Source organism: Limulus polyphemus, unplaced genomic scaffold, assembly GCF_000517525.1.
Source record: "Limulus polyphemus unplaced genomic scaffold, Limulus_polyphemus-2.1.2 Scaffold864, whole genome shotgun sequence".
Taxonomy (NCBI): domain Eukaryota; kingdom Metazoa; phylum Arthropoda; class Merostomata; order Xiphosura; family Limulidae; genus Limulus; species Limulus polyphemus.
In genome coordinates this window covers 30,138-40,766 of record NW_013666474.1, presented here as the reverse complement: position 1 = coordinate 40,766, position 10,629 = coordinate 30,138, and the positions used below count along the sequence as shown (strand labels likewise).

The following is a 10,629-nucleotide window of genomic DNA, read 5'->3' as shown; positions in this document are numbered from 1 at the left end:
GTATATTAAGTAAACACAGACCTTGTTTACCAATATTCAATAGGTGTATTAGTAAACACGACATATATACATATTCAATAGGTCTATTAATAAACACAGGTCATTAGTTATACTAAAGTTTCAAATAGGTCTATTAAATAAAACACAGGTCATTAGTTATACCAATGTTTCAAGTAGGTGTATTAAGTAAAACACAGATCATTAGTTATACCATTGTTTCAAGTAGGTGTATTACGTAAAACACAGATCATTAGTTATACCATTGTTTCAAGTAGGTGTATTACGTAAAACACAGATCATTAGTTATACCAATATTTCAAATAGGTGTATTACGTAAAACACAGATCATTAGTTATACCATTGTTTCAAGTAGGTGTATTACGTAAAACACAGATCATTAGTTATACCAATATTTCAAATAGGTGTATTACGTAAAACACAGATCATTAGTTATACCATTGTTTCAAGTAGGTGTATTACGTAAAACACAGATCATTAGTTATACCAATATTTCAAATAGGTGTATTACGTAAAACACAGATCATTAGTTATACCAATGTTTCAAGTAGGTGTATTAAGTAAAACAAAGATCATTAGTTATACCAATGTTTCAAGTAGGTGTATTAAGTAAAACAAAGATCATTAGTTATACCAATGTTTCAAGTAGGCGTATTAAGTAAAACACAGATCATTAGTTATACCAATGTTTCAAGTAGGTGTATTAAGTAAAACACAGACCATTAGTTATATCGACTAAGCGCCCACGCTTCCCTCCTTTCATTTACATTGATCACTGACCTTATAAAGATATCTTGTTATGTAAACAGCGAAGTTGGATGTAATAATCATAGTATGATGCAATGTAGCTCTATCTTTGACCAGACAAATTGCTATCATTATCCACGCTCTCAAGTAGTTTTTAATAAAAGACTCGAGCAGTTTATCGCAGTTATTTTCATGAAACTTGTCCGGGGCTCTAAAACTTTCTAATTAACTCCCTAAGTAGTCCCATAGATGTTATATAAGGTTAAGTTCTGGGTACTGGACATACTATTCCCACTTTGTAGGAAGAAGCATATCATGCTGAAACAACGCACTCCACTAACCTAGAAACTGTCATGACAGTGTACATTTAGAAGTGGAAACCTTCAAATATAGATCCAAAACCAAAACTGCGCAAATGTAGCTCACATCAATACATGCAATCACAACATAATTGTGTTTGAATTGCCTACAGGAAAACGTTCAGCAATGATTTTGAAACTAAGTGAAACAGCTTTAACCACTTCACAAAATTAAGTTTCCAATGTTGATGGTTCGCATATTCTTATACTTACTCTTTCAAAAAAGTTTTCGTGTTGAGAACGTTCCATTTGAAATGAGCTATATCATTATAAGTAGCGTGTGATGATGTTATTAAATATCAACTATGCTGTGGTTGTATGAACCTACATTGTCTGTTCTGTTGTACATCAAGACGTGCATGATGAAGACTAATTAAAATGAGCTGATGGGGAACGTTCACACGTGGATGCCCCAAAGTCACTGTGAATTTGATTCAAGTATGATTTCTAACATTTTATTCACAATCCTAACAGTTGAATACCTTTCACTATACTAATCATTCTTAACATTGTTCTATTAAGTCCCAGACGCTATTAAACGAATATTGGGACTGTAGAAAGTATTGTGGTACATCGATTTTACACTACACGATTATCGTATAATCTCCCCACATAATTAACAATGCTTTTGTGGGGAGGAGGATCCAATGATTCACTGTTCGTGTCTCGCAGCTAAATAAAATTTCGCTCTTTAGGGTCGTGAGTACACGCAATATATTCGATTAGAATGTTTCAAGTGAAATCAGTGGGTGCCGTTGACTAGCTTCATTCTCTCTAGTGTAGCATTTCGAAATTGGAAGGAATAGAGCAGACAGCCCTTGTGTAGCTATGGGCGAAGATCTTAAGCAATCGAACAATATTTTTACTAACACACTTCTACGCTACTAATCTGCATCCTTAGTGTGCCTCTTGATGTATTCTCACCAAATTATTTTGTAGAACATGCTAGATGGATCGTGCATGACACGTGTCTAGTTAGTGGCTGGATATGTTCTGTGGAATTACTTTAGGTAACAATGTTGAAAACATAACAAACGTCAGAATTAGGTAAAAAAAACAAAAAAACACACGTGTCTTCCCGAATGTACAAGATAATCACTTCCGCTCTACGTGGAAGGAAGTAAAAGTTACAATAATTATATTTTATTATTAAAAGTAATTTTTAATTCTAAGAATTAACCTATTTTGGTTGCTTTATTTGTTTCTTATTAATACCAGAAATAGTTTAGTAGCGTTTTACCCTATTGTTTGATTTATTATGATAATTTTGAATCATAATTAGACTGTTAAATATGTTCTTTTATAGATGATTTAGGCAGATTATTCACGATGAACAAATAAAGTTGAAATGGCAGTAACTGTCTTATTCAGAGTGACACTTGTAAAGAAAAAGACTAATCTAGAAAAGTAGTTCAGGAAGAAAGGATAACGTTTCGAAACGTCTCTACTATTGTCACTCTTAAAGAGGCAGCCGCTGTCTATTTTACCTTTGTTTGTTAAATTTATTGTTTTAACTAAATCATCAATTCGTCCTATGCGGACTAATTCTATTATAAATACTTTAACAAGTGGTTGTTTTACGAGTGCGTGATTTTGCTGTTTTTCTACACGTACGTCTTGGTGTAGAACAGTTCAGTTGGTGAAGGCTCTTACAAACTCAGCACGGATGCTTTATAATATTAGAGAACATAGTGCTAAGAAAAGAAAGTACCCAGATTTTCTGTTTTGTTGATCGAAGGTGTAATTCCCGTTTTAGTAAACTGAAACTTAGGGAAGCTTCAGTTTACTTGCTGTCAAACAAATAGAATAATTCTAGCAACTGTTTTATGCTCACAGCTCTTTTGTGTCCGAAGCTATCTACGCCTAGAAATTTAAAACGTCCTATTATTATGGTAACACTGGTAAAGGTTTATTTATCTACGTGGTTTGCGTATACCTTTATGACGTTATATCACACAGTTCTTATACGAGTAACTTATTTTATTAATTATAAATTCTACTACGTCTTTCATACCAAAATGAAATTTGCCCCATCAGTTGATATTACTAGACAACTATTTTTCTTTCACTGCGTGTATATTTCTAATTCTGAAAGATGGGTACAGCTTCAAATAAATATATGTCTGTTCATATTAATGTTCCACGTGAACTGTTAGTAGTTGTCTTTTCACAGTAACGTTCCACGTGAACTGTTAGTAGTTGTCTTTTCACAGTAACGTTCCATGTGAACTGTTAGTAGTTGTCTGTTCATATTAACTTTCCGTTTGAACTGTTAGTAGTTGTCTGTTCATATTTACGTGCTGTTTGAACAGTTAGTCGTTGTCTGTTCATATTTACGTTCTGTTTGTACCGTAAGTAGTTGTCTGTTCATATTAACGTTCCACGTGAACTGTTAGTAGTTGTCTGTTCATATTACCGTTCCACGTGAACTGTTAGTAGTTGTCTGTTCACAGTAACGTTCCACGTGAACTGTTAGTAGTTGTCTGTTCATATTAACTTTCCGTTTGAACTGTTAGTAGTTGTCTGTTCATATTTACGTTCTGTTTGAACTGTTAGTAGTTGTCTTTTCATATTTACGTTCTGTTTGAACCGTTAGTAGTTGTCTGTTCATATTAACGTTCAACGTGAACTGACTGGTTTGTATAACTCGGCTTCTCGACTACATTGTTTATCTAATCTGAAAGCGTAAAAGGTATGACTCGTTTTTATGTTCCACAACTAGGCAGTTAAAGTTTAAACACCTTTATCTGAACTAACTGCGTACGTACTGTACTTCGCTAAACTATTTATTATTTTGCGTGTAACAGTATTTCTGTTTTTGGTCTAAAAGTTTGAAATGTTTCACTCAAAATAACCTAGACTTCTTCCTAAGGATATATTTGCAAGTATATATATATATGTATGTATGTATTTGTTTTATTCATTCATGAAATTATCAACATAAGATTATTTCAACATACCTATAAACTTTATTTTTTCTCATAGGACTAGGAAACCAGCTAAACCTCCGGTCTTAAACCAACACGTAAGTTGAATAACAGAATATTTCATAATTAAAACAACAATCCAAGTCTATCATCTTATATGTCATTCTGTATATATGTATATTCTGTGTCATTGAACTGAAAATTTACCATTTTAGAAGGTCAACTTTCATATTTGTTGCTTTAACGTAAAATATTTGAACTTTAAATGCTTTAATTCTGAACTCAAAACATTAAGTGCAAATTGTAAAATGACATTAACCTTCTTGAAACAAGACCCCCAGTGGCACATCAGTATGTCTACGGACTTCAACGCTAGAACCCGGGTGTCGATACTCGCGGTGGGCAACGCACCGATAACCCATTGTGTAGCTTTGTGCTTTATTACCAGCATCAAAAAATCATTAAAAACAAGCACAATACATAACAAAGAAACTCTTAATCCGGAAAACGAATGGAAAAATCTTAATTTCGCAAACTTAACTCTCAAGTCTCAACGGAAGAATATTGAACTAACACGGTTATAGCTACCACCAAATTTTATACATTTTATAAGATAAAACATATTTGTTTGTTTTTGACAAAGCAGTAAAAAAAATACCGAATGAAAATCATATTTTCTTTTTGAAAATTAGAAAAATTGTTCCACTTGACTGTAAACAAATTACTGTTTGGAGAATGTCTTAATCTTTATGTGATTATTTAACAGGAATTTATAATTTGTAGAGCCCACCCTTTTCCGGTGGTTCAACAATAAGTCTGAGGGCTTATAACGTTAAAAATAAGGTTTCGATACTCGCGGTTGGCACAGAACAGATAGCCCATTGGGTAGATTTGTGCTGAATAATAAACACAAAATAATTTGTAGAGTAATTTGTAAATCACTGATAACGCCTCAAGCGTTGTATTCAAAATGTTAATGGTAGAAGCGGTGAAAACATTTCTTTAGCTACACAAATTTCTGAGTAGTCCAAAAACTTCGCCTGAATTCACTTTTTTTAGTCCTTTATATTTTCATAAGATGCTTGTATTAACATTTCTTATTTCTTTTGTGTATTTTGAACTAACCTTTACAATCACTTACCTTTCAACGACTTTTGTTTTACTTTGCACGGACCTAATTTTAAACAAAATTAATAATTTTGGCTCCATAACATTCTTAATTCATATTTTATCTTACTTAATTTTTATACTCACTACAATTCTTATCAATGATATTTATTCATTAACAAATAAAAGAGCCCTCCAGTGGCACAGCGGTATGTCTGCGGACTTACAACGCTAGGATCCGGGTTTCGATACCCGTGGTGGGCAGAGCACAGATAGCCCATTGTGTAGCTTTGTGCTTAATTACAAACAAATAAAAGAAAACCGGAAATGGCGTTTTTGAGAAATTGACATCACCTACTGCTGTTAAAGTTTTGTTTTAAGGGTGAGTTTAGAAATCCTTTAAAATGTTATTAAAACTGTATTATTAGTTTTATAGATATTTCCTTCTTCTTCTGATTATTTTGGTATTAATCGTGCTAATTGTTCTATTTCAGGATACGTTATCGTCCGAAGTTAACGATAACCATGGGTTTGGTAGGTAGATCTTTATACATAAATCTGTGTTGTTGTTTTTTTCCTTCAGTTACATTTCTTAGACTGCCAGTTACATGTTTCACTGTTAAAGTTTTATATCTATTAATGTACTTTTGTATGCTTTCATCTTTCTTGCCACCCAAATTATAAAATACTTTTATTTATTATTAGTGATAAACTGAACGAGTTTTTATGCTATCTGTTTTTCAAATATGTTGTTATTACCACATATGTTGCTACTAATGAGTTGGTAATAGATGCATCTGTATTTGTGTTAAACGGCCACTCCAGAGACTCTTTAAGATTCGGGTATAGTCATCTCTAAGTTAGAAATGCTGCTCAAGAGGAGGGACAAATAGGACAAATAACATTCTTAACCAAACAGTGTGATACCTCCATAGATTTAAGTGCAGAGCGTGTTTAGCGATATATCACGGCTCGAACCTTAGCTTGTTTTATTCCTAGGCCTCATCTGGCTTTAAAAAATGTTAATTTAACTTATTGTTATCCCTTGGTGGATCAGCGGTAAGTTTACGGACTTACAACGCTAAATTTGGGGTTCGATTCCTTCAGGTGGACAGAGCTCATATAGCCCATTATGTTTGTTTGTTTGTTTTAATAAGTAAAGCTACACTGGGCTATCTGCTGTGTCCACCGCGAAGAATCGAGCCCCGAATTTTAACGTTGTCAGTCCGTAAACGCACTGCTGTCTCACCGGGGAACAATCCATTATGTAGTTTTGCGCTGAAAGGAAACAAACAAACACATTGATTAGATAATCTTATTTTTATTGAGAGTCGATATAAACTATTGACTGGCCAGTTCAAATTGGTAACATATCTTATTTTCAATGGCTAAAATTCCTAAGATAGATAATACACTATATGGATTTAAAAAGGATCACAATTAGTTTTGACCGAGTTCTTAGTATCTGTTATGAGAGCTTCACTGTAACGCCAAATATAATTGAATAGAATCCATCTGGCACGGAACAACTTTTTCTTGGTTTGATCCTCCAGTTTCACATAGAGAAGTAATGTAAAATAGGCACTGCAGAATTTGTCTGTAATATTTGGACTAACCAGTAAAATTGTAAGAAAACTAAACATTTGACCATCTGTGTCTTATATTGGAAAAACAGTAATTATTCCAATTAAAATTGGTTTTGATCAGTTTCAATTTCTTAAAAATATTGCCCATCCTACTTGCTTCATACATAAAAACTGCGAGGTTCTAGCTTCACTCATACCTATAGTTGGGTGTTCGATGTCTTGTCCTAAATAAATAAATAATTCGTGTGTAGTAGGTTCCACAATTATATGTGTTTGTTGCTTGCAGTTTTAATCCTCGGTGAGAAAGAACTGGTAACCTAGTTATGATGCCACCATAAATTTAGTAACAGTAAATTTGCTGTGGTGCTTTGAAAAATTGAGGTGGTGGTGGTGCCACTTTACTTATCACTTATAATAAATTATTTTATTTTGAATAATTCATTGTATCTTGTAGTTTAATTCCGCGTAAATGAAAACAGTATTTAATCACAGATATGTTGTCTTCAAGTTCACATTATTTCGAAAGTATCTAAATGTATATTCTGGATATGAGAGCTCGAACAAACAAAAGATAAAAGGATTTAGTAAATTTAAGACTTTTATAAGTATAAGGCGCCATCTAACGTCCGTTTTAAGCAATAAATAGCATACAAAATTCTTGATAATGAAATGCTGAAAATCAACATTCGAAATACTGTAAATTAAGTACAATTTAAATATAAATAAACTTGAGGACGGTGTAAATCAAACTGGTTTTAAATAACATTTTATATTCAGATCCCGTCTTCAAGTGTAACATACTTAGAAAGAAAGAGAAATAGGTCGTTCATATAAAGATATATTACCTCTAAAATAGCGTAGTTATGCTTACAACATTGTCACTTACACTAGGATTCGAGTCACGTTAATTAATATTACAAAATATACACATTTGTACCACAAATGCCAGAATTTGTTAAATTTATTCGTCTTCCTTCAGCGGACTTCTACCACTAGAAACCGGTTTTCGATACCCGTGGTGGGAAGAGTACAGATAGCCCATTGTGTAGCTTTGTTTTTAACTACAAACAAATTCCTTCATTCAAGCTTGTATTATATAAATGTCAGGTTTCATCAGATTTATCAACACCAACGACCATTATGTAATACTAAACATAATGCTATAAGTTCATATTTGAATTTCTTTTAATGTATTTTACAAGGACTCATTCTTTGACTAACAATGATCACTAGTGTCAAAACAAAATTTATCCAGAAACTTTTGTGTTATGATGTAAAATGTATAGTTATAATTTAAAACAACATACTATTAACTAGGTGAGAGCTGTAATTTCGAACAGTATCAGATACATAAATCCGGCAAGGATGATGAAAGAAGTTATCGGTAAATTAGTACACCTTCTTAACTCCAGAATTGTTTGGAGTAAAAATTTTGTTTACTAAATAAAAAAATGAGCTTTTATGATATAAAATAAGTATTTTTATTTGCGAAACTTTTGGTGTTTTTTATCATTCGTTTAAGCATGAGAAATGTGGCTTAGAATTACAGCTTTTTCAGCATTAATGTTACGAGGTGGATACAGAATCGATGAAAAATCTATGGTAGCAACGTTCAATTCTTAATAAGAAGTTGCTATAGAAAAGTGTTATTTTAGTTTACATCCTGTACTTATACCGAACATTACAGTACTAGGCGTAAGAAATGCAATTTCAAAATTGGAACATAACACATATCATAATTAATATTTAGTAAATTGTCCTATATGACTACATCAATCAGGGATAACTATGTCATCATATCTGAAGACCACTCACCGGTATTTTCATGTCAAATGTAACACCGTCTGCGACACCTATTCAGGAATAATAAGTCTACATAGGCCGTATTATATTCAAGGTTTAACGAGACACCTAAACAGGCAACGTCATTTTTATTATACACGCAGCACTTAGATAGATCAAGTTTTATTTAACACTGATATAGTCACAGAAATAGTCCAGTCCTTATTTAACACTGATATAGACACCTAAACAAACCAGTTCTTATTTAACATTAATCTAGACATCTCAACAGGCCAGTACTTATTTAACATTAATCTAGACATCTCAACAGGCCAGTACTTATTTAACACCGTTCTAGACATCTAGACAGACCAGTCTTTATTCATCACTGATCTAGACACTTATACAAGCCAATTCTTATTTCATACTTATCTAAACAACTAAGCAGGATAGTCCTTAATCTTTACTTAACACTGATCTAGACATCCAGACAGACCAATCCTTATTTAACACTGGTCTAGACATCTAACAAACAAATTCTTATTTAACACTGGTCTGGACACCGAAGCAGACCAGTCCTTATTTAACACTGATCAAGACACCTAGACAAGCCAGTCCTTATTTAGCACCGATCTAGAGTATAGACAACTAATAGGCCAGTTCTTATTTAATAATAGCTAGACAATTAAACAAACCAATCTTAATTTAACACTAATCTAGACATGTAGATAAATCAGTTGTTATTTAGTATTGATCTAGACGCTTAGACAGGGCGGTCGTTATTTAACACTGATTTATACACATAAACAGGCCAATCTTTACTTGACACTGATCTTGAGTGTAGATACATAAACAGGTCTAAACACCTAAATAGACAGTTCTTTATTTAACACTTATCTAGAGTCCAAACACCTAAACAGGCAGTCCTTATTTAACACTGATTTGGAGTCTAGACACCTAAATAGGCAGTCCTTATTTAACACTGATCTAGACATCCAAATAGGCCATGCCACCTTTAAGGTTTACTATAACTTTTAACAGGCTATGTCATGTTTAACACTGACCTAGACATCTAAACAGGTCATGTTATGTTTATAACTGAAGTTCATGAATTGTATCGTCACATCTACACGTGCAAAAAGATTCGAAATTATGGGAGTCCCAGTAGTGCGAGTTTTTAAGTTGTTAGTATTTTAGCTTATGCTTCTTCTTGTAACATAAATAAATATTTTTTGTGCTTAGAAAACGTCATTTCCGAAACCATCACGGACTCTGACTTAGAGAAACGTCTAGCGGCACTACGAGAAAAGGAATACTTTCTTACCCAGCTTTTAAGGGAAGCTAAAGAAAATGAGCCATCCACAACCACGCCTAACTCACCACGGTTAGTGTTGTAACCTGAAAATACAAAGAGTTGTTTAAATAGCTGTAAGAAAAAAAAATTTCTATAGTCAAATTTCTGCTTAACTATGTTCACTGTTAACTTTTTGCTTTATTTTTTTATTGCGTCTTTTGTTCTGCAGAGGGTTGATAACATTATATCAATATGATTTCGGAACCTTGTTACAGTCTATGTTATCACGTTCGGTCATACTCTATCTGATGACCGTACATCTTGACAATAGCCCTGAAGCGTAGTTTTCCACTGCAAAAGGCTCAGTTGTCAAGTTATCACATTCAAAGTATACCACTTTTACCTGCTCTCTTTCCATAATCCACCTAGTTTATGAGGATGGGGGTTTCCATTAGCCCGTTTCAACAGTTCGATCGCACAGAAATCCATAGGTGGCTTTTTCGTTATGTCTTCATATGGAATAGCACGAATATCCGTTTCATTATCCAACTGTTTGAGGTATGCGACAGTGGAATAAGCGTATTGTGGAAGCAGTTTTGTAAACTTGACTTATGTTTGCTTTTCCAGATGGAGATCTTTTGTATTATGTTGCGTACTGTCGTCTGGGGCAGGTGGACAAATTTTTCCACTTTTGTCTTCTTTGAATCTCACCTACATCTATTTGTTAGCACACCTACCTCCTTCTCTGTAGATTTCTACGTCTATTTATTAATACACATACTACTTCTCTATAGGTTTCTATGTAAATC

The 10,629-nt window shown here is 33.3% G+C and overlaps 1 protein-coding gene across 1 annotated transcript in view; it reads left to right on the top strand.

Annotated features, from left to right (window-relative positions):
* The window catches only part of LOC111086122, a 29,856-nt gene that overhangs the window by 13,749 nt on the left and 5,478 nt on the right, over window positions 1-10,629 (top strand). The window contains exons 5-7 of the mRNA XM_022387727.1: window positions 4,110-4,149; window positions 5,653-5,692; window positions 9,769-9,910. Coding sequence (XP_022243435.1) covers window positions 4,110-4,149; window positions 5,653-5,692; window positions 9,769-9,910 — 222 coding nt within the window. The remainder of the gene's footprint in view (window positions 1-4,109; window positions 4,150-5,652; window positions 5,693-9,768; window positions 9,911-10,629) is intronic.